The sequence below is a fragment of the Oncorhynchus masou genome, chromosome 20 (genome assembly GCF_036934945.1).
Source record: "Oncorhynchus masou masou isolate Uvic2021 chromosome 20, UVic_Omas_1.1, whole genome shotgun sequence".
Lineage (NCBI taxonomy): Eukaryota > Metazoa > Chordata > Actinopteri > Salmoniformes > Salmonidae > Oncorhynchus > Oncorhynchus masou.
Genome location: NC_088231.1, coordinates 15,993,507 through 16,018,755, shown reverse-complemented (window position 1 = coordinate 16,018,755; position 25,249 = coordinate 15,993,507). Strand labels below are relative to the sequence as shown.

Sequence of the window (25,249 nt, the reverse complement as noted above, 5' to 3'; positions counted from 1 at the left end):
CATTATAACTATGGGTTGGGATTAGCCCAATTGCTCAAATGCAATGGGACTTTGTGAATATAGGATGATTGCTGCAATAAACAGCTATGAGTGATCACTGTGTATCAGTCATTTCAACACATTGGATACCATATCTGTAGTATCCTCACGCGTTGACCTTGGAGTAGCATGTATCACAGCTGATATCACTATGAAAATATGATGCAGGGACTTGCACGTGTGTATAGGTGTGACGAAATCTGTTTATTTTTACGTTTCAAAACCATGTCTAATTGACTATGTCATGTGACCACATTGTTGGTATACAAAGTACCATGTTGGGGATTTCTTAGTTAAAAGTACTCTGTAAGGGGAATTCGACACTGTTGAGGAATTCTTAGTTAAAAGTACTCTGTAAGGGGAATTCTACACTGTTGAGGAATTCTTAGTTAAAATTACTCTGTAAGGGGAATTCTACACTGTTGGGGAATTCTAAGAGTCGTAGTTCATGCAGGTTAACACTGAGAATCCTACGTGTACATTGGGCATAGGGAGACAGCCTGCATTCTCATCCTGACACAAACACATACCTAAACCAGTGGAGGCTGCTGAGGGGAGGACGGCTCATAATAACGACTGGAACGGAGCCAATGGAATGGCATCAAACCATTCCACTTATTTCGCTCCAGCCTTTACCACCAGCCCGTCCTCCCCAATTAAGGTGCCACCAACCTCCTGTGACCTAAACATTGTGTTCCATGGCAGGTGCACACACAAACTAAAACAAGTATGCACTAGGCAGGCAGCACGTACTCCTCGTACAGATACCTAAGCATTTTATTCAATGGCAGGGACACACAAAACACACACGCATACCTTTTTCTTTCTGGGAACTGGAATAGGTGTCTTTTGAGTGTGTGTGGTAGTGACTGGTGTGGTTCCGAGTGTTTTCGGTGACTCAGTATCTGTCCTATTCACCGGGGTCTCCTTGGCCTCCTGGGAAAAAGACAACAACAAAAAAGTTTCACACACAATCCACCTATTGACCACTATAGAGCGGCAGGTCCAGAGGAGCAGCACGAGTTACTGTAGACTTTTATTCCTTTTGTTATTGAAGGTACACCATTGCCTCATCTAATGGTGTGAAATATCATGCCAGCTATACATTCCAGAACAGATTTTAGAATAACATCTCTGTTGGGGTCAAGGGTAGGAATTGGAGAGTGAAAATCATATGACGATGTAAAAATGTCTTTGACTTAAATTCCCAATGATTTTGCAGTGGTGAGTTCCCAGAGTGGTTCTCACAACAGTGTCTTCCACCTCCCTCACAAACAGTGTCTTCCACCTCCCTCACAAACAGTGTCTTCCACCTCCCTCACAAACAGTGTCTTCCACCTCCCTCACAAACAGTGTCTTCCACCTCCCTCACAACAGTGTCTTCCACCTCCCTCACAAACAGTGTCTTCCACCTCCCTCACAACAGTGTCTTCCACCTCCCTCACAACAGTGTCTTCCACCTCCCTCACAACAGTGTCTTCCACCTCCCTCACAACAATGTCCAGAACAAGTGAGACAAGTAAATTGTGCTGTGCTGTGCTTTCTGACCCTAACTTCTAACCCAAACCCCTCCACTCAAACACCCCCATGGTCAACTCACGCCCCCCTCTTTCTTACAGTAAGAGGACAGGAGCACCTGTATCCATGGCTACGTGCGGAGAAAAGCAATGAGGGGCATGTGGGAGGTCAATGGTCAAAAAGAAGCCTCAGGAGGTGTAGCCCTGCGTGTAAGGAGATCCCAATAGGAGCTAGTCAGGCGGAGGGATATCCCACAGGTCAGCAGCCAACTGGGGTCTCGGGTGTTGTGAGGCCCCTAAGGCCCCTGGCTGCTACAGAGATTTACAGCACTGGACAGAACTAGAGATATGTTCACGTGAGGTCACCACACGCACACGCAACATGCAAAGATAAATACACTCAGCACTTCCTTTGAGGGCTGACTGACCAAATTACCACTTTGTCCATCATGTAGAAAGTGACGACGCTAGGCCAATTGTGCGTCGCGACAGAGCCTGGGAGCGAACCCAGAGTCTCTGGTGACACAGCTGGCGCTGCAGTACAGCGCCCTTAACCACTGCGCCACCCGGGAGAGAATTTCTTTCCTTCTTAATGCGTTTGAGCCAGTCAGTTGTGTTGTGACAAGGTAGGGGTGGTGTACAGAAGATAGCCCTAATTGGTAAAAGACCAAGTCCAGATTATGGCAAGAACAGCTCAAATAAGCAAAGAGAAACAAGTGGCGCAGTGGTCATCGTTACTTTAAGACATGAAGGTCAGTCATTCAGGAACATTTCTAGAATCTGAAAGTTTCTTCAAGTGCAGTTGCAAAAACCATCAAGCGCTATGAGGAAACTGGCTCTCATGAGGTCTGCCACAGGAAAGGAAGACCGAGTTACCTCTGCTGCAGGGGAACAGTTCATTAAAGTTAACAGCACCTCAGATTGCAGCCCAAATAAATGCTTCACAGAGTTCAAGTAACAGACACATCTCAACATCAACTGTTCAGCGGAGTCTGCGTGAATCAGGCCTTCATGGTCAAATTGCTGCAAAGAAACCACTATTAAAAGACACCAATAAGAAAAAGAGACTTGCTTGGGCCAAGAAACACGAGCAAGGGACATTAGAGCAAGAGACATTAGACCGCTGGAAATCTGTCCTTTGGTCTGAGTCCAAATTGGAGATTTTTGGTTCCAACCGCCTTGACTTGGTGAGACACAGAGTAGGTGAACGGTTGATCTCCACATGTGTGGATCCCACCGTGAAGAATGGAGGAGGTGTGATGGTGTGGGGGTGCTCTGCTGGTGACACTGTCTGTGATTTATATAGAGTTCAAGGCATACTTAACTAGCACGGCGACCACAGCATTCTGCAGTGATACACCATCACATCTGGTTTGACCTGGCCTCCACAATCAACCGACCTCAACCCAATTGAGATGGTTTGGGACGAGTTGGACTGCAGAGTGAAGGAAATCAAATGCTCAGCTACGCGAAACCAAAAACTGCTCAGCATATGTGGGAACTCCTTCAAGACTGTTGGAAAAGCATTCCAGATGAAACTGGTTGAGAGAATGCCAAGAGTGTGCAAAGCTGTCATCAAGGCAAAGGATGGCTACTTTGAAGAATCTAAAATATATTTTGATTTGTTTAACACTTTTTTTGGTTACTACGTGATTCATGTGTTATTTCATAGTTTTCATGTCTTCACTATTATTCTACAATGTAGAAAATAGTAAAAATAAAGAAAAACCCTTGAATGAGTAGGTGTGTCCAAACCTTTGACTGGTACTGTAGTTAAAACAGCATTAGGGGTATACTGTAACAGGTCAAACTCGCCAGCAACCTTTTATACACTGACCAATATTGGCCCTTTCTGACCCTAGGGGCACATGCCCAAGTCAGGATAACAATGGGGAAATAATTATATTTTTAAATCCTTAAAGTTTTGTGAAAATTCAACCAAAAAGAATGGATTCTTAAAGCAGGTAAATAAATATATTTTACAGCTTGATGCATCTTCTTGTGCCTGTATGTGTATTCCCATTATATATGATTTTCTTCTTCTCAACTATCTCTTCTCCTCAAGCGCTTGAGACACATCAAAGGGTAGTCTAGACTCATTAAATATGGACCGATAGCAAGAACAGAACATCAAAACAAAGATGTTCCCTTGGAAGAGTCGTGACTGAGATTGCGTCAAGCCAAATCAATTCAAAGACGGGTATATCATCACTCGCAGGCAAACAAAATGTACCCCCAAAATAAATTCAGAAACGGCACCCTATGCCCTACATAGAGCACTACTTTTGACCAGAGCTCACATAGGGAATAGATAGGGAAGACCAAACCAGCCCAGATCAGTATGAACATTTGTATAAAATACATGTAAAATACCAGTAACTCACTTTAACAATGATGATGTTAGAGGGTAGAGATTCCTGTATGTATTCTCCTCTGTCTCCATCTCTATTGAAGACACAGTGCTCTTCTTTATGGTCATCATCTTGGTGGTTGTTGTTGAATATGCTACTGTAGTTCTGGATCAGCTTTGCCATGATCTTATTACAGATGTTCTGCTCCTGGATCCCATCGAACCCAGAGGACACACTGGTGACAGAGAAGATTAGAGATGGCATATAATGATAAAAATTGCCACTATCATAAGTACAATATTGTAGCAACATTGGCAAAAGGATTGGAACTCTTGGAGTGGTAGTTTAGCCAGAGACAGAAGAGGAAGCGAGACACCCCACTCACTGTTTTTTTCTGGTTCAATGAAAGTCAATGAACTAAGTAGACCTTACCCAGATATTATTGCATTGGTTTCTAGGGGAGAGACGCCCAGTTAAGTAGACCGGAACTGACCGTTATTTTCCAATGGTAAACGACCTGAATAAATTTTCTTCATTTATCCACCATCTTTAGTTTAACTACAGTGCCTTGCAAAATTATTCATCACCTTTGGCATTTTTCCCATTTTGTTGCATTACAACCTGTAATTTAAATTTATTTTTATTTGGATTTCATGTAAAGACATACAGAAAATAGTTCAAATTTGTGAAGAGAAATTAAAAAAGAACTTGTTTAATTTTTTTTTTACAAAAAATGTAAAACAGAAAAGTGGTGTGTGCATATGTATTCACCACCTTTGCTATGAAGCCCCTAAATAAGATCTGGTGTAACCAATTACCTGCAGAAGTCACATAATTAATGAAATAAAGTCCACCTGTGTGCAATCTAAGTGTCACACGATCTGTCACATGATCTCAGTATATATACGTCTGTTCTGAAAGGCCCCAGTCTTTCAGACCAAGGAGCTCTCCAAACAGGTCAGGGACAAAGCTGTGGAGGAGTACAGATCAGGGTTGTGTTGTAAAAAAAATGTATCAGAAACTTTGAACATCCCACAGGGCAAAAAAAGTCATGTGGGAGACTCCCCAAACACATGGAAGATGGTACTCTATTTTAATTCCAGGTTGTAAGGCAACAACATAAAAAATGCCAAGGGGAGTGAATACTTTCACAAGCCACTGTAGGTGTTTGACTGACAGACATTGGGTCATTCAAGCCCCACCCCCTATTTGCTGCAATACAACACCTTCCCTGCCATGACAAAGGGCATCAAAAGCTACAACACATCATTTCTGCAGGTGCCGTTTGACACAAAACAATGTCAACAAGGACAACATGGTTCAAGGAAAACACAAGCACCACAACAGCTTTCACATCATAGCACAATAACACAACAGTCCATCGACAAAGTGCTTATCTACAGCTCTTATGGCAGATAACATGATACCACATCATTAAATAGAAGACAGTAATATTATAGTGGATCTCGATGAGTAGGGCACAGGAGGTTGGTGCCACCTTAATTGGGGAGGAAGTGCTCTGAGTAATGGCTGGAGCGGAATCAGGCGGAATGGTTTCACATCAAACATATGGAAACCACGTTTTACTCCATACCCTTAATTCCATTCCAGCCATTAAAATGAGCCCATCATGCTATAGCTCCTCCCACCAGCCTCCTCTGGAATAGGGCACATTCCAGTACCATGTCAGGCCAAGTCAGGACAATCCAGTAGCACTTGATACCAGATCATGTCACTGAGTTCTTCCTGAACAGCTGTTTGGCATGCCTACATGGCCTGGGCTCTAGGCCTAATTATACCCCTCTCTGATTGGTTGATGGAGGGAACAAACTGAGGACATGGTGTACAGTCTAAGGCCCCAGCTGAGGTATGTCACTTCCACAGGAGGCTGGTGGGAGGAGCTATAGGAGGACTGGTTCATTGTAATACCTGGAATACAATCAATGGAATAGAATCAAACACATCAAACATATGTAAACCTCCGTTACATTTATTCCTTTCCAGCCATTATAATGAGCCCGTCATCCTATAGCTCCTCCCACCAGCCTCCTCTGGTCACTTCCTGGTCCTGTTATTGTACCATAGAGTTCGATAGAGGGCACAGTTGCCACAAAACCTATTTTAGAGGACAGCACCATTGTGGACGTAATAATGGCAAAGATAGGGTGCGTGCCCTCTTTCCAACTCTATGTCCTGTACAGACAGGACCATGTGCCATCAGAGACGGATTCCCTGGCACAGACACCAGGAGTTATTATAAGATATGGTTGCCAATCAGGTGGGCAAGAAAGCGAGCAGGGGTGGAACATAGTGCCCTCGATCACGGTGCAGGCCAAATGGGATGGGACTGTGAGAACAGCAGACAGAACACTTTGGTCTGTGTGTCTTCAGACACCGTTTATAAGCAATGCGGGCAGGAAGGCAGGGGCCAAGGACATGGATGACTGGGAACGCCCACTAATAATGATGCACGACAGAGAGGGCAGAGAAGGCAGAGAGGGCAGTAGAGTCTTTAAGGTGTGTGATACGTATCAGACCACTTAAAGTCTTACCACCGACTCACAGAAATCGGATTGATCCAACAATATTGTTACTATTTACTTTTTTTGGATAACTTTTGTGTTAGGAAGTCTGACTTCAAATAATATTCACCAAGCACCTCTGAAACCCTGTCAGTGGAATTTACAGGCAGGGATGAGTTTCCTCTTAGTTCCCTCTCAAGTAGTGCCAGTACCACTCAAAGGGATGCCGGTAGAAGTGGAAGAGAATGTGAACTGTAAAGGAGAAATGTATGAGCCCTCTCTGAGTGCACGTGGTGAGGTTTCTATCACCACAACATTAATGGCATGTTAAGCCTACAGCCCTCCATGTTGGTTAGAGGTGGAGTGTATGTGTGTGTGTGGACGTGTTTAATCAGAAGTCCCCACAAGAATAGTAAACAAACAAAAATTTGACCAAATGGAGACATTTTGTTGGTCCAAACAAGGTCAAATGCAATTTTTAGGAGGTTTAGGGTTAAGGTTAGAATTTGTGTTAGGGTTCGAATTAGTTTCAGGGTTAGGTGCTAGGGTTAGGTTTTGGGTTAAGGTTTTCGAGTTAAGGTTAGGGTAAGGGTACGGTTTAGGGAAAATCGGATTTTGAATGGGACTGAATAATGTGTCCCCACAAGGTTAGTTGTACAAGACTGTGTGTGTGAGATAGACAGAGAAGGTGGAGGAGGAGGGAGATAGAGAGATGATTGAGAGACAGAGGATGAGCCAGGAAAGTGTGCAACAGCGTGTGCCTAAGCTCTCTCCCTTTCTCCCACCTACTCTTTCACATGGCAACACATATCAACACAGGTTTAGAATAGGACACTGTTGATGGAAACACAAAACATCAATCAATCAACCTGATTCCAATTATTTAGGCAAGTCAGCCAAGAAGTCCCGGTACATAGAGATAGCTACTGTATGTGTGTGTGTTTAAGTGTGTATGTTATTCAAAGACTGTTATAGACAGGCAGGCAGGCCAAAAGAGCCTAATCTCTCTCGCTCGCACGCACATGCACACACACACAACTGTCCTCTCAGGCGGGATAACGATATGCTCCAAGAATAAATCAACATCCAAGCAGGTTTTAATACGCTTGTTAAGGAACGTTCTACCCTTTAAAACAGCAGGTGGTAAATAGCAAGGGATCAAACAATGTTGTTGGAGTGGAGACGTGAGGAAGTCAGGACAACTCATTGGAGGTTGCTGCAGTTCTCAGGACCCGTTCTGTTATACAGTGCCTTGCGAAAGTATTCGGCCCCCTTGAACTTTGCGACCTTTTGGGACACAATCATGAAGTGGAACGACATTTATTGGATATTTCAAACTTTTTTAACAAATCAAAAACTGAAAAATTGGGCGTGCAAAATTATTCAGCCCCTTTAACTTTCAGTTCAGCAAACTCTCTCCAGAAGTTCAGTGAGGATCTCTGAATGATCCAATGTTGACCTAAATGACTAATGATGATAAATACAATCCACCTGTGTGTAATCAAGTCTCCGTATAAATGCACCTGCACTGTGATAGTCTCAGAGGTCCGTTAAAAGCGCAGAGAGCATCATGAAGAACAAGGAACACACCAGGTACACCAGATACTGTTGTGAAGAAGTTTAAAGCCGGATTTGGATACAAAAAGATTTCCCAAGCTTTAAACATCCCAAGGAGCACTGTGCAAGCGATAATATTGAAATGGAAGGAGTATCAGACCACTGCAAATCTACCAAGACCTGGCCGTCCCTCTAAACTTTCAGCTCATACAAGGAGAAGACTGATCAGAGATGCAGCCAAGAGGCCCATGATTACTCTGGATGAACTGCAGAGATCTACAGCTGAGGTGGGAGACTCTGTCCATAGGACAACAATAAATCGTATATTGCACAAATCTGGCCTTTATGGAAGAGTGGCAAGAAGAAAGCCATTTCTTAAAGATATCCATAAAAAGTGTTGTTTAAAGTTTGCCACAAGCCACCTGGGAGACACACCAAACATGTGGAAGAAGGTGCTCTGGTCAGATGAAACCAAAATTGAACTTTTTGGCAACAATGCAAAACGTTATGTTTGGTGTAAAAGCAACACAGCTCATCACCCTGACCACACCATCCCCACTGTCAAACATGGTGGTGGCAGCATCATGGTTTGGGCCTGCTTTTCTTCAGCAGGGACAGGGAAGATGGTTAAAATTGATGGGAAGATGGATGGAGCCAAATACAGGACCATTCTGGAAGAAAACCTGATGGAGTCTGCAAAAGACCTGAGACTGGGACGGAGATTTGTCTTCCAACAAGACAATGATCCAAAACATAAAGCAAAATCTACAATGGAATGGTTCAAAAATAAACATATCCAGGTGTTAGAATGGCCAAGTCAAAGTCCAGACCTGAATCCAATCGAGAATCTGTGGAAAGAACTGAAAACTGCTGTTCACAAATGCTCTCCATCCAACCTCACTGAGCTCGAGCTGTTTTGCAAGGAGGAATGGGAAAAAATGTCAGTCTCTCGATGTGCAAAACTGATAGAGACATACCCCAAGCGACTTACAGCTGTAATCGCAGCAAAAGGTGGCGCTACAAAGTATTAACTTAAGGGGGCTGAATAATTTTGCACGCCCAATTTTTCAGTTTTTGATTTGTTAAAAAAGTTTGAAATATCCAATAAATGTCGTTCCACTTCATGATTGTGTCCCACTTGTTGTTGATTCTTCACAAAAAAATACAGTTTTATATCTTTATGTTTGAAGCCTGAAATGTGGCAAAAGGTCGCAAAGTTCAAGGGGGCCGAATACTTTCGCAAGGCACTGTATCTTCTTATTTTATACAGGCGTGTTTTGTCTTATGGAACAATTATTATATGGAACAATTTAACATGAATCAATCACGAATCAAACTATGAACTGACTATTTACACCTTAGGAAATCATTTGAAAGACATTTACTATAGGGGGAAAAAACTGTAGCTCTTGACAAATACTAAATAAAGATCATATGAGAAAACACTTTTCCATCAAGCAATTATCTCTGCATCGTATAGACTATTTGCACGGACTCTCCACACAGCCAACCCTTACACACAAGCACAACACTGCTGTTCTATAATATACTATTTAGTCAACTGCGCAACCAGCACATTATCCACTTTATATGGTAAATGCAGTCATACTTGACATAGCACATACATTATCTATTCTGTATATCCTATTGAGTACATACCAGGATATTACTATGTGGACCCCAGGAAGAGTAGCTGCTGCCTTGGCAGGAACTAATGGGGATCCAAATAAAATTCAAAAACTACTATTCTATAAAAAATGTATTTGACTGTTTATTATTATTGATTATAAATTGGGTGGTTCGAGCCCTGAATGCTGATTGGCTGACAGCCGTGGTATATTTAAGCAATAAGGCACGAGGGGGTGTGTTTAGGCACAACGTATTGCGGAGTGCCTGGACACAGCCCTTAGCCGTGGTATATCGGCCATATACCACAAACTGTTGAGGTGCCTTATTGCTATTATAAACTGGTTACCAACGTAATTAGAGCAGTAAATATACGATCTGATATACCACGGCTGTCAGCCAATCAGCATTCAGGGCTCGAACCACCCAGTTTATAACAGACCGTACACCATGGGTATGACAAAACATTTATTTTTACTGCTCTAATTACGTTGGTAACTAAGGGCTGTATCCAGGCACTCTGCATTGCATCACGCTTAAGAACAGTGGTTATCGGTGGTATATTGGCCATATACCACACCCCCTCGGGCCTTACTGCTTAATTATAGTACTGCAATGTTGAGGTAGCTAGCACACGACCATTTCACTGCACCTTTTATACCTGTTGTACAAACTGTGTACGTGACAAATAACATTTGATTTGATTTTGAACCGTTTCTGTGTATGTTTTTAAAACGATATAGCACTATAACGCTCTGTCAAACCATTTTCCTCCATAACATCATGCATGACTCGTAAGACATATACCATAACCTGGCTTTAACAAGGCCTTAGACATAATGACAGTCACCTGCCATTTAGACCCACCTTGCAACCCCTCTGTCTTATTAAACCACCCAACTAACACCCATCCCCAAATCCCATGAACATGTAATAAAACACACTGGAAGACATTGGACCAACATGGCAACCTAAATGTGCTATACCACTAACTCACTGACCCACTAACACCAATCCCAGAGACGGGCTGCAAAACTTACTGGAAGACATTGGACCAACATGGCAACCTAAATGTGCTATACCACTAACTCACTGACCCACTAACACCAATCCCAGAGACGGGCTGCAAAACTTACTGGAAGACATTGGACCAACATGGCAACCTAAATGTGCTATACCACTAACTCACTGACCCACTAACACCAATCCCAGAGACGGGCTGCAAAACTTACTGGAAGACATTGGACCAACATGGCAACCTAAGTGTGTTATACCACTAACTCACTGACCCACTAACACCAAAAGACGGGCTGCAAAACTTACTGGAAGACATTGGACCAACATGGCAACCTAAGTGTGTTATACCACTAACTCACTGACCCACTAACACCAATCCCAGAGACGGGCTGCAAAACTTACTGGAAGACATTGGACCAACATGGCAACCTAAATGTGCTATACCACTAACTCACTGACCCACTAACACCAATCCCAGAGACGGGCTGCAAAACTTACTGGAAGACATTGGGGCCGAAGACAGTTGCCAGATTGAGAGCGGTCATGAGGTTCTCCCTGTGGCGCTGGTCCACCTGGGTGAGGAAGAGACAGAGGTACTGTAGGAGGCTGTAGTGGACATCTGGCAACTGGTGGAGTAAGACCCTCAGGTCTGAGCAGAAACCCTCCTCACTGGACTCTGGAGGGAAATACACAGGAAGACCCATTTAAAAACCAGTTCACTCTGAGGAAAATAAAGTTGTTCTGTTCAATTCATGGCGCCAGGTAATTTAGCATTGTAAACGAAAGGTCGCTGGTTTGAATCGCAGAGCCAACTAGGGGGAAAATCTGCCAATGTGCCATTGAACAAGGCACTTAACCCCAATTGCCCCTGTTAATTCCTCTGGATAAGAGTGACTGCTAACTCAGGTAATTGTATTCTATTCTAGACATTATTAGAGAGGGGAGAGACTGTGTTGTGCTTTGGTTGAACAGCTGCACACCTAGAAGGAAACCACAAACATGTAGAAACAACATGATCAACAATTAAAAGATTGGAAGGCATTTTGAGAGTACTGTACTTTGAAGCGATGCTCCACTTTGTTGATGAGAAGGAGAAAATACAATTATTAACCCAGATACCAATGCAGTGGCATGATCATGTTTTTTAATAATACCTTAGCTCACATGACCTACTTTATAATCTGTAAATAATAATTAGTCTATCATGAGTGACAAAACAAGTACACACACAAGCTTTGGTTTTGGGTTCTGAGAGTCGTGGCCTTTCGGCTTAAGGTCAAGTGTGTCCAATTGAAAATAAGCCTACTAACATCCTAGACGCACATTGATATTTGAAAGAGAATGACGCACACACCTGCTCTAAATGTATAATCTATGACCACGATGCTGGTAATACCTTAGCATCAATACCTTAGCCGAGTGGCGCAGCGGACTAAGGCACTGCATCTCAGTGCTAGAGGCGTCACTACAGACCCTGGTTCGATTACAGGATGTATCACAAACGGCCGTGATTGGAGTCCCATAGAGTGGCGCACAATTGGCCCAGCACCGCCCGGACTAGGGTTTGGCCGGGGTAGGCTGTCATTGTAAATAAGAATTTGTTCTTAACTGACTTGCCTAGTTAAGTAAAGGTTAAATAAAACATTCAAATTAAAAAGGCAGTGAAAACATAATGATGCCAGTCAGGATTCATATTGGGGTCAGGGGTGGATACAGGGACATACCTACTGGTCTTGAGTAAGGCGTGTGTGTGTGTGTGTGTGTGTGTGTGTGTGTGTGTGTGTGTGTGTGTGTGTGTGTGTACACAGCAGGAGGGAATCAGGAGCTCTGAGAGCACTCACAGCTGTTGCATGTCTGGTGAGGTGAAGTTCAGAGATGATGTGTGTGTGTGTGTGTGTGTGTGTGTGTGTGTGTACGCTCCCTTGTGTGCATGTGAGTGTGTGTGTGTGGGGAGAGGTGAAGTGGGATCAGATGGAGACGTCAGCCCTTCACTATGCCAAGACCACCCAGACACAGGCTTGTTCCTGGGTATTATATGACCATAGAGTTACTCAGTTGATCCACTGTCATTTTCTACCACACAACAAAATAGACTGACCCTAATCTCAGACTAGTGACCGCTATCACTAACATGTCTCTATGATAGTGACCACTTCGCATATTTCCCTTCATTTCTCCAAGGTAAGACATATCATCAGTAACCAGATAAACAACATCAAAGAATTTCGGCCTGACAAAGAGAGGAAGCTTGAGATTGAGGCTAAATAGTTCATATTGACCAACCATAAACTGAATATTCACAATAAAATTCATCACAATCCAGAATATTGTAATTGCTTTATCGTTGCCATGGCAGTCACGTAGCAGAAAAGTCCCTCAAGTGGCAAACCTGTCACATGCGGTCGCGTCGAACATTGCAATCTGCTAATGGGTGACATTACCTGCCAGGGATGTAAAATGTCAGCCAACCCACACTGGGTTTTTAGATGGGTTTCCTGGCACCCATGATGCATCATCTGTGGCCATTCCAACAACACACATGACACACACAGAGAGCAGGAACATTCAGATCACCCTCCACCTCTCTGGGGGGGCATAAAATAGATCCGTGGGTCCTGTCCAAATGTTTTCCATCTTTCTGTCGTATCTATCGTTCTATCATTCCGATGAGGATGCATCTATTGGCCAATGCATCTACCCCATCTTTTTGTCATTCATTGTTTTGTCATTAAATACCAAGATGGCATAGCAGTCAGGCATCCTTTGTCCATCCTTTGTCCTCGTCTTGTCGTGTCCCGTATATATATATATTTATTTACATCTTTCTTCGCATATCTTTTATATATTTTCTTTTCCAAAAACTCATCTTCAAAACAATCTCTTGCAACCCACCTCACCAATTTTAAAAAAAAAAGTATTATTTACCTCAAATCTGAAATCTACAATAGAAGCTAGCCAGTTTACTGGCTAACGTTAGTATTCAGCTAACCACGGTTTGTGGTCATCAGCTATCCTTTAGCTCGAAAAGCTATCGCCAGTTTTGTACAACGCGACTCAGACCAGAACATACCGGACCTATTTTTCTCTCCATATCCCCGGATTTCAACCGCAAGCTCTGGACATTTACACCTGGAACTCGCAGCTAGATAGCTGCCATCCGTGTGACTATTGGCTTACGTCGATCCCGGAGCAAACATAAATTATTCCAGAGCTAGCCAGCTGAAGAGTTCCATCAGCCACTCCTGGGCTACAATCACCTATCCGGACCCGTTTTACTGCCGATGCGGAGCCCCACCGGGCCTTCACGACTGGACTACCGACGTTATCTGCCCGAGGGAGATATCCAACTGGCCCCCTTGTCGCATCGTTACCCGAAAGCCCATCTGCGGCCCGCTAATTGTTAGCTGTCTTATCAGCTGCTATCTGAATAGGTCTATCAGACAATGTTTCTTGGGTCACTATAACTATATCTATTTTGTCATTTGGATCGATCCCCTCTACCACACGGAACCCCACTAATCTACAGACGGAAACGCACGAGGTGGCTAACAACAAACCTCCATCCTATGCTAGCTTGCTACCGATGGCCCGGCTAGCTGTCTGAATCTCCATTACCCCAACCAACTTCACCACTCACTGGACCCTTACGATCACTCGACTAAGCATGCCTCTCCTTAATGTCAATATGCCTTGTCCATTGCTGTTCTGGTTAGTGTCTATTGGCTTATTTCACTGTAGAGCCTCTAGCCCTGCTCATTATACCTTATCCAACCTTTCAGTTCCACCACCCACACATGCGATGACATCACCTGGTTTCAATGATGTTTCTAGAGACAATATCTCTCATCATCATCACTCAATACCTAGGTTTACCTCCACTGTATTCACATCCTACCATACCTTTGTCTGTACATTATACCTTGAAGCTATTTTATCGCCTCCAGAAACCTTTTACTCTCTGTCCCAGGACGTTCTAGAAGACCAATTCTCATAGCTTTTAGCCGTACCCGTATTCTACTCCTCCTCTGGTGTTGTAGAGGTGAATCCAGGCCCTGCAGTGCCTAGCTCCACTCCTATTCCCCAGGCGCTCTCTTTTGATGACTTCTATAACCGTAATAGCCTTGGTTTCATGCATGTTAACATTAGAAGCCTCCTCCCTAAGTTTGTTTTATTCACTGCATTAGCACACTGTGTCAACCCATATGTTCTAGCCGTGTCTGAATCCTGGCTTAAGGAAGACCACCAAAAATTCTGAAATCTCCATCCCTAACTACAACATTTTCAGACAAGATAGAACGGCCAAAGGGGGCGGTGTTGCAATCTACTTCAAAGAAGGTCTGTACCCAAACAATTTGAAACAATTTGAACTATTCAGGTCTGTACCCAAACAATTTGAACTACTTTTAAAAATCCACCTCTCTAAAAACAAGTCTCTCACCGTTGCCCCAGCTGTGCTCTGGACACCATATGTGAACTGATTGCCCCCCATCTATCTTCAAAGCTCGTGCTGCTAGGCAACCTAAACTGGAACATGCTTAACAACCCAGCCATCCTACAATCTAAGCTTGAAGCCCTCAATCTCACACAAATTATCAATGAACCGGGTACCTGCATGGAGCAGCCAGAGCTGCCAGTCTGCATGGAGCAGCCAGAGCTGTCAGTCTGCATGGAGCAGCCAGAGCTGCCAGTCTGCAAGGAGCTGCCAGTCTGCAAGAAGCCGTCAGAGCTGTCAGTCTGCATGGAGCAGCCAGAGCTAGCCAGTCAGCATGGAGCAGCCAGAGCCGCCAGTCAGCATGGAGCAGCCAGATCCGTCAGTCTGCCAGGATCCGCCAGTCAGCCAGACTCTTCCAGATCTGCCAGTCAGCCAGACTCTTCCAGATCTGCCAGTCAGCCAGACTCTTCCAGATCTGCCAGTCAACCAGACTCTTCCAGATCCGCCAGTCAGCCAGGATCTGCCAGAACCGCCAGCCAGCCAGGATCTGCTCGACTCTGTCATCACCACATCCTCATCGGCAAATGACCCTGGTTCACCAACTACTTCTCTAATATCAAATTGGAGGCCTGTTGGTCCCGGGCCTCTGGCTCCATGGGGGTGCCACAATCACATCCTCGATCGCTGCTGGTGAGTCTCGGATCGAACTAACTGCTTGAGCTTCCTCTCAGTGCTGGGCTTCCTCTCAGTGCTGGGCTTCCTCTCAGTGCTGGGCTTCCTCTCAGTGCTGAGCTTTCTCTCAGTCCCGAGCTTCCCCTCAGTCCTGAGCTACCTCTCAGTCCCGAGCTGCCCCTCAGGTCCGCCCTTCTTTGGACACTGTGTTAACAACCCTCAGGTCCGAGCTGCCCCTTCGGTCCAGTGGGGTTCTGGGTGAGGACTACTAGGCCATGGTCGGCTTAGAATATGTGGACAACTACAAATACCTAGGTGTGGACTATCTTAGGATCGCGAGGAGGAGGGACTAAGACATTGATAGAGTGGGGTCCACGTCCCGACTTTGGCGATGGAGCTGCCACCATGGAGAGACGCCCACCAGGACCCTTCCCTATTGTTTTGAGGTGCGTCCGCACCTTACAAGACCCTGGGGTTCTGTCACGCCCTGGTCAGCAAGTATATTGTGTTTGTCTGCATTTATTTGGTCAGGCCAGGGTGTGACATGGGTTTTTTGTGGTGTGTTTTGTCTTGGGGTGTATAGCATAGTATGGCCTTTTTATTGCCTTTTTCTGCCTTATCTCACCTAATTTGCTCATATTGTATATATGCTGACTGTATGTTTGTTTTACTCCATCTGTAACTCTGTGTTGTTGTATGTGTCGAACTGCTTTACTTTATCTTGGCTGCCTGAGGTGGTTCTCAATCAGAGTCAGGTGATTATCGTTGTCTCTGATTGGGAACCATATTTAGGCAAGCCATATTGTTTTGAGATAATTTTTATTTCTATTTGGTTAGGTGGGTGATTGTTCCTGTCTCTGTGTTTGTTGTCACCAGATAGGCCGTATAGGTTTTCACGCATTTTTTCCGTTTTGTTGTTTTTGTATAGTTCGTTTTTTGTATTTGTTTTTCATTCCTCATTAAACATGTCTCAAAAATACCACGCTGCATTTTGGTCCGCTTCTCCTTCACCAGACGAAAGCCTTTACACAGGCCCACACTCTCTTAATGCATCCTCTGGCACCAAGCCATGACAAATATTCCTATTCATCCAAAACGTTTATAATATACACTCTCTGTCATCTCGGACAACCACAAGTCACTTTAAACCAAAACACAGTCTATGCCCAAAATGGCACCCTATTCCCTATATAGTGCACTACCAGAGCAATTTGACCAAAACAGAGATAACGTCAAAATGAGTGCACTACATATGGAATATGGAACTGAACATATGGAATTTGGAACAGGGGGATTTTCCCTTTCCATCATCCAGCTTGAACTAGATCATCATGGAGGTGAGTTAAGACCAGAGTAAGGCCAGTACAGTCTGTGACGGGCATGGGACTGGCTTGACCTTATATGGACTTATAATATACACTGTAAGGACTGAGGAGTCTGAAGAAGGACTCTGAGCTGAAGCCAATGCATCCCTGTCTCTCTGCCTTTCCACTGCCTGAGTCAGTGAATGTCTGTCTGTCTGTCTCTCTGCCTTTCCACTGTCTGAGTCAGTGAATGTCTGTCTGTCTGTCTCTCTGCCTTTCCACTGCCTCTGAATATCTGTCTGTCTGTCTGTCTCTCTGCCTTTCCACTGTCTGAGTCAGTGAATGTCTGTCTGTCTGTCTGTCTGCCTTTCCACTGCCTGAGTCAATGAATGTCTGTCTGTCTGTCTGTCTGTCTGTCTCTCTGCCTTTCCACTGTCTGAGTCAGTGAATGTCTGTCTGTCTGTCTGTCTGCCTTTCCACTGCCTGAGTCAGTGAATGTCTGTCTGTCTGTCTGTCTGTCTGTCTGTCTGTCTGTCTGTCTGTCTGTGACATACAGGTAGACACTTCCTCTGTGTTAAAGGTAAACTCCTGTCTCCTGCACAGTGTAAGGGCCAACCAGTGACCCATGCAGACATGTAAACATAGCCTGTTTTCAGCGAATCAGAAGTCAGAACCGTGATCTAGATACGTAGAACACTGGCGAAGAGCTGCAGGAATTATAGGTGGGATTGGGAAATGGTTTAGGGCGAGTGCCAACTGGTATTCTTAGCTGTAGATTGTTCTGATAGTATCTCTGTAGAAGAACGATAACACTGATTACACTGGTGTGGTATGTAGTATCTGGTAACGATGGAAGCACCGCTTGAGCATGATCATGCTGCTTAATGATAATGACTATGTATCATTACCATTCATTTGTGACCTCGACACCGTGGTTAAGGGAATGATCACTGATGTGAGAATGGGAATACAGTACATGGTATGATAGTCATATGACTAGAGAAGTGGGCTATCACAATTCTAATGTTGTGAATGGAGACAGACATGGTCAAAGACCCTAAAGAAGAGCACTGTTGACAGACTATGATCAAATCGGTCACCATTATCTGACAATTATGCCCCAAAGGACAAGTTCCTTCACAGTTTATAGACACACGCACATTGTATTATTCCAAACAGTAACATTTCTCACCCTGGTGCTGCTTTATAAGGGCAGGCTGTACGGTGGAGTCCACCAGGCCTTCTGGCAGGTCCCTGAGGTACTGTTTGAACAAGCTGGCCACTGTACACACATCCGCCTCAACCAGGAAGTCCACGTCCTCACCGTTCTCCAGCCGCTGTTTCAGCCCCTCCACCGCCCGTACATTACCGTTGACCCTGAACAGACCCTCATGATGAAGAGCTGGGGATGGAGAGAGAAGAGAGAGGGGCAAGATGATGGAGCGATGTGGAGGATGGGAAATGATGGCAGGTGGAGAGAGGGGTAGAGAAGCACAGTGAAAGGGGGATAGAGAGGGGGATGACGAGGGACAGGGATGGCGAGAGTAAGGTAAAAGAGGGGGAACGTGGAAGGAATAGAAAAGAAGATGCAAACAGATAGAACGCATGAGGAGATAAGATGGAGAGGTTGGGGGAGTAACCAGACAAAGGAGAGGTTGGGAGAGTAACCAGACAAAGGAGAGGTTGGGGGAGTAACCAGACAAAGGAGAGGTTGGGAGAGTAACCAGACAAAGGAGAGGTTAACCAGACAAAGGAGAGGGGGAGTAACCAGACAAAGGAGAGGTTGGGGGAGTAACCAGACAAAGGAGAGGTTGGGGGAGGTTGGGGGAGTAACCAGACAAAGGAGAGGTTGGGAGAGTAACCAGACAAAGGAGAGGTTGGGGGAGTAACCAGACAAAGGAGAGGTTGGGGGAGTAACCAGACAAAGGAGAGGTTGGGGGAGTAACCAGACAAAGGAGAGGTTGGGGGAGTAACCAGACAAAGGAGAGGTTGGGGGAGTAACCAGACATAGGAGAGGTTGGGAGAGTAACCAGACAAAGGAGAGGTTGGGGGAGTAACCAGACAAAGGAGAGGTTGGGGGAGTAACCAGACAAAGGAGAGGTTGGGGGAGTAACCAGACAAAGGAGAGGTTGGGGAGGCGGACAAGAAGAGAGGGGCAATCAATCTCTTCTACTGATGGCAGAATGGTTGTTTTATGTTTATTGGACACCTACTTCATAAGATATTACTCTTCCCCAGGGCTCTCCAACCCTGTTCCTGGACAGATACCCTCCTGTAGGTTAACTCCAACCCTGTTCCTGGACAGATACCCTCCTGTAGGTTAACTCCAACCCTGTTCCTGGACAGATACCCTCCTGTAGGTTAACTCCAACCCTGTTCCTGGAGAGATACCCTCCTGTAGGTTAACTCCAACCCTTTCCTCCCTCCAACCCCAGTTGTAACTCACCTGATTCTGTTTATCAACCAGATATTTATTAGAATCAGGTGCTCTAGATTAGGGTTGGAGCAAAAACCTACAGGATGCAGTATCTCTTCAGGAGCAGTGTTAGAGATCCCTGCTCTCCCCCATGGTAAACAGTGTGCACACTATATCCAGTAACATAACACAACCATACTACTCCCAGACATTGACAGGGAGTGGAACCTTTCATGGTCAACTTGGAGAGTCTCTCTGGATCACTGAACATTGCTGCACACACACGGGTGACAAAGGGTCAAGTTGATGTGACAATAATGAATGCATTCATTTGGTGGGTGCTTATATTTGTATTATTTCACAAATGTACAAGTGTGTTTTATATGCATGTATGATTTTTTTGCATATCCCAGCTCCCCTGAGATATCCCAGCTCCATTATCAACAGTGACCCTGGAGCAAGTATGGTTAAGTGCCTTGCTCCTCACATCAACAGATGTTTCACCTTGTCGGCGCTAGGATTTGAACTAGTGACCTTTCGGTTACTGGGCCAACGCGCTAACCACGAGGCTACCTGCCGCTGCAGCCACGTGAGTTATACTTTATTAAATTGGACAGCAGTTTCTGGAATTACAACGGCATTAAGCGTTGCTCTGCTGTTGTTGTGAACAGTCTACAGGGCCACATGCAGTTGTCTAACGTTGCAGACTGAAATGCCATGGCGTGATTCCTTATTCTACATGTCAGAAAGGCATTTTTGCTGTACATACTGTAGCATATTTTTCTTAACGTTCCAAAACGTTGCACATCCTACCGAATGCTACCAGACCTGTGGACTGCAATGGCAACACTGCAGAGAACAAATCCTTTAAACCAGAGATTGAAATGTAATTAAGAAACGCTCGTTACAGGCACATTTACTATTACCTAACTAAAACTGTAAAATGTAAAAAAAAAAAAATAAACAAAAAGAGTTACCAAAAAACAATACCCTCTGTCTTTATCCACATGGCATGTGCTCCTGTCTCCCTCCTATTTCCTAATCACAACGATGCGTGACCTGAATAGTCTGATTATTTAAACCACACCCACAAATAAAGAACTATGTGCAAGGCCCAATGTATGGTGTGGGTGTGCTGAGTTTGTGAGAGGGCGTCATGTGGTCATGAAGAGGACATCCTACTGATGTATCATAGATCTACTCTGACCTCTAGTGGGGAAACAAGGGAATTACTACGAGAAGGGCTAAATAGACCATTTGATAGCAAGATGAGAGTACAGAACAAACCAAGGATAAGTCTATCAATGTGGTTTTACACAACACAAAGCCTACAGTTGGCAGTCTAATAAGTAATGACATGGTCTTTTCATAATAGAAAGATAAATAAAAAATGAGGTGTTATAAATGATTATATGAGTCTTGTGGCAAAGGTACAGTGGATGTTAAAATGTAACACATGATTTTGCATTGAGATGACTTATACAAAGCATAACTAGCCAGTGAAGCCAGTGACTTTGGACTTAGGGCTAACACTGTCATTGTTAACCTTGTGTTGTCTTGACAGCAATCAGGTGGGTTATTGACTCAATGCCAGAGAAAGATAGCTGTGGTCATAGATACAGTATAAAGCAGAGTTCTATATCTACGGATGTGGCTTTCACAGTAGCAGCTATCACTCCCATCTATTTACAGTGGATTTCAAGTTGATCAAATCTAGGAAATCAAGCAAGTCAGAAAAAACTGATCGTATTAACTTGTCGTGAAGGCTAACCCCCCCCCCTTGACCCCCTGCCTCCTCAGCTCACCATGTTCTCGGAGGAACTCTACCATGCTCCGCACCACTAGGGGCACGCCATCCTTCACGAGGCCCAGCTCCCTGAGCTCCAGCAGGGACACGCCGAACAGCCTACCGCCCCTGGCCTCCACTCCTCGAGGTCCCCTGGAGGTCCCCCTCAGCATGGGCAACTGGACCATCTTCTTCATGTCTTGCTTGATCTGTACCGCAGCCTTGTTGTGCTGGAGATAGGAACACAGCAGAGAGCAGCAGTCAGCAACGGGTACTACTGGCACTGTGGGCACTGCCATGTCCGGCACCTCCATAGGGGCTGGGGATGCCCTCTTCTGCCTTGGCACGGGCACAGAGTCAGTTAGTGTGTGGAAGGGATGGAGGGACCCTTTGGAAAGGGCCACACACACACAAGCCGACACACAGAGAAGTTGGGAGAGAGTTAGTGTTGGGAGAAGAGAGGGGAAAGGGGAGGGGTTTGGGCTGTGTACCGGTTGCTACGACAAGGCTTTGGTTACCATGCACACCTGTGGCTGAGGGGAGGGGTGAAGGCCGAGGCAAGCAGTGAGTGAGAAGAGAGCTGGCATGCACACACAAACACACACATACACACACACACACACTGAAGTGGACTGCAAGCTGGGCTTGACAGCTTGAGATATATTGATAGAAAGGAAAGAGGCTGGAAATTCATCTGTTGTCAAGAGTCTGTTTACTTTCTACATTATATATGTAGAGCTTGCATTAAGTCATAGGGTAAACCATAGAAACAGAATTCATTCTGTGGGGTTCTATGGGGTAAACACTGCCTGACTTAAAGGCGTTATTTTCCTGTGTTTTATTCAGTGCCTTCAGAAAGCATTCATACCTCTCCATTTTATATTCAGGCTGTGACAAAACACAATGTAGAATAAGTCAAGGGGTGTGAATACTTTCTGAAGGCACTATATGTACTATATTGTGCACACGTTCCTTAAACAAATACTTAATCTATGAATTAATTAGTTGTGTACACATTTTAAAACAGTTTGGGGAACTATAATGTCAATATAAATGGAACTGAAACTCAAGCATGCAAGAGATAGTAATGACAGGTACATGTTGTTATCAGTGGCTATACAGTGGGTATACAGTGGTTATACAGTGGTTATACAGTGGCTATACAGTGGTTATACAGTGGGTATACATTGGCTATACAGTGGTTATACAATGGCTATACAGTGGTTATGGAGTGGTTATACAGTGGGTATACAGTGGTTATGGAGTGGTTATACAGTGGGTATACATTGGCTATACAGTGGTTATACAGTAGCTATGGAGTGGTTATACAGTGGTTATACAATTGCTATACAGTGGTTATACAATGGCTATACAGTGGCTATACAGTGGTTATACAATGGCTATACAGTGGCTATACAGTGGCTATACAGTGGGTATACAGTGGCTATACAGTGGTTATACAATAGCTATACAGTGGTTATAAAGTGGTTCTACAGTGGCTATACAGTGGTTATACAGTGGTTATACAATGGCTATACAGTGGTTATAAAGTGGCTATACAGTGGTTCTACAGTGGTTATACAGTGGCTATACAGTGGCTATACAGTGGTTATATAATGGTTATACAGTGGTTATACAATGGCTATACAGTGGTTATACAATGGCTATACAGTGGTTATACAGTGGTTATACAATGGCTATACAGTGGTTATACAGTGGTTATACAGTGGCTATACAGTGGCTATACCAGTGGTTATACACTATACCGTGGTTATACAGTGGTTATACAATGGCTATACAGTGGTTATACAGTGGTTATACAGTGGTTATGGAGTGGTTATACAGTGGCTATACAGTGGCTATACAGTGAGACAAAATCATTTTCTAAATACCCATGTTAACCCATCACCCTCTGACTGCAAACGATGTAAGCTTCTCATATATAGTTGACCTGGCGCACGCACGCACGCACGCACGCACACACACACACACACACACACACACACACACACACATTACTATGAGATAGATTAGGCCTTGTGTATACAGAGTTTGTTTACATGTGTGTGTGTGTATTTGCATCAGCTGTTGGCTATCTACTATGACCCACTAAACTTGCCACCTGTTCTAACTCACACTCGCCATACACTCCTTTCATAGGATCAGATTACTGATAGTAAGACTAAGAGTTTACACGGTACTAACTCTTAAACTAAGTGTTAGTGACATTAGCACACGTGTAACACATTTGTTGAGTGACATCAAGGTCCAACAGCATCACAACAGAGGAGCTACTACTTCTTTGTTCTACACAGGATCAGAGTAGGGCTTTGTTTCACACACTGGCTGGTCACAGCATCAAACTGAGCATGTGACATCCAGTCACCCTGGAGTGCACCACTTCAAAAGAGACAGAACACAGAGCGAGAGATCGAGCCGGAGAGATGGAGAGAGAGAAAGAGGGAGAAAGAGAGAAATAAAGAGCGAGAGAGGGGGGCCTCACTATATCACACGGGAGGCCCTGTATGACACAATGGGATCATTGTATTATGTAGTTATTAAGTAGTAGTCAAGTGCCTCCACAAGATGCATAACTCATTTAAAACATTCTTTATGAACCTGTTAATCTAGATAAGAAAGAACGAGTAATAAATATTCTATCTGGACACTTTTCATTTCTACGTAATGTGACTAAATGAGTCTATGCATATGCACACAACACAGCAGCAAGCACGGCCGAACAAAATGACAATACTACCACACACTCCAGGCAAAAGCCACCACGACTCTGTCGTAAAGGGAAGCACTATTACACTGATCTCTGCATATCCCCAATCCATTCAACACTAGCCTGGTCACAGATCTGTTTGTGTTATCTTGTCAACTCATATGGTCAATGTCTGGGACCGGGCTAATTCGACACAACCATCCAAGGCCTGATGTCACTTTTGGATTTAACCATTCGTCTTCCACTGATTCAAACATACGTCTATAATCTCAGCCGGGCTATTTGGGACCCATCTCCCAGATGGTGCTCAGAGGGTTACGGAGAGGGGAGCTGTACCATGACAGATGCCTTAGCATTAGGACCCCATGTACACACACAAACAGGCGCACACACACACACCTTTGCGATCCCTTTGGGGTCCGGAGATGGCTCTCTCCTCTCTCACTCTCTCACACACACACACACACACACACACACACACACACACACACACACACACACACACACACACACCGTGGCATTGGCATTGGCACGCACAGCTCGAAGGGTTCACAGTTTCATTAGAGCAAGGTGATAGCAGATAGGAGGACTGTATAAGAACTATGTCTCCCAGTTTGACATTTTAATAATGAAGTTACCCTTTCATCTTGACGGTGTGGTTACACCTCACCTAGTGATGCCTTCCGAGGGAGTAGGAATGTATTTAGGGATTATTCTGTAATTGGTTACATATTTTGACGTTCTTGTCACTTACAAGGGAGGGTGAACATTTTTGGGAATCAATTTAATTAATTCGAAATGAACACAGAGATTTTATATGAGCTGTTTTATAAAGTGAATAATGTAATAGTAATTAGTTAGAAACAATAAAAGATTAAAGGAATTTCATTCAACATTAACATTAAACTGCTAGACTGTGTACATATCATTGCCAATTTCATCAACGTTTACAGGGAAACATTAGCAAAGCTAAGATTTGTTCTATAGAGCAGCGGTTCCCAAACTGTGTGGTGAGGGCAGGGGTGAAGCCCCCCCCCCACACACACACACACAAAAAAAACAACAACATGTGAATGTAATCTTTTGTTTTTTTAAAGGAACTCGGCTTTAAATTTACTCTTGAAAGTTGTAATAGTAGAACGCACAAAGTGCAATTTGTAAATTGGGTCGTACATCATCAGTTCCTCTCGTCATGCCAGTCACTGCAGACCTTAGAGTCCTATGTAGAAATGTCCAGATCAACCAGCCCATGTCAGCTAACGTTTTTTTATTTAGGTTTTTT

At 44.3% G+C, this 25,249-nt stretch overlaps 1 protein-coding gene across 6 annotated transcripts in view; it reads right to left on the bottom strand.

The window, feature by feature from the left end:
* fam13a (family with sequence similarity 13 member A) overlaps positions 1 to 25,249 on the bottom strand; it is an 85,869-nt gene that overhangs the window by 52,733 nt on the left and 7,887 nt on the right. For 2 of the 6 annotated variants that reach the window (XM_064926515.1, XM_064926518.1), the window contains exons 1-5: positions 21,259 to 21,655; positions 18,230 to 18,439; positions 11,128 to 11,305; positions 3,941 to 4,142; positions 856 to 975 (exon numbers count right to left, since the gene is read on the bottom strand). In XM_064926515.1, the coding sequence (XP_064782587.1) occupies positions 856 to 975; positions 3,941 to 4,142; positions 11,128 to 11,305; positions 18,230 to 18,439; positions 21,259 to 21,553 (1,005 nt within the window). In that variant the 5' untranslated portion in view covers positions 21,554 to 21,655. Of the gene's footprint in view, positions 1 to 855; positions 976 to 3,940; positions 4,143 to 11,127; positions 11,306 to 18,229; positions 18,440 to 21,258; positions 21,657 to 25,249 lie in introns of those variants that run through there. The other 4 variants (XM_064926513.1, XM_064926512.1, XM_064926514.1 and 1 more) reach the window with 4 other exon arrangements.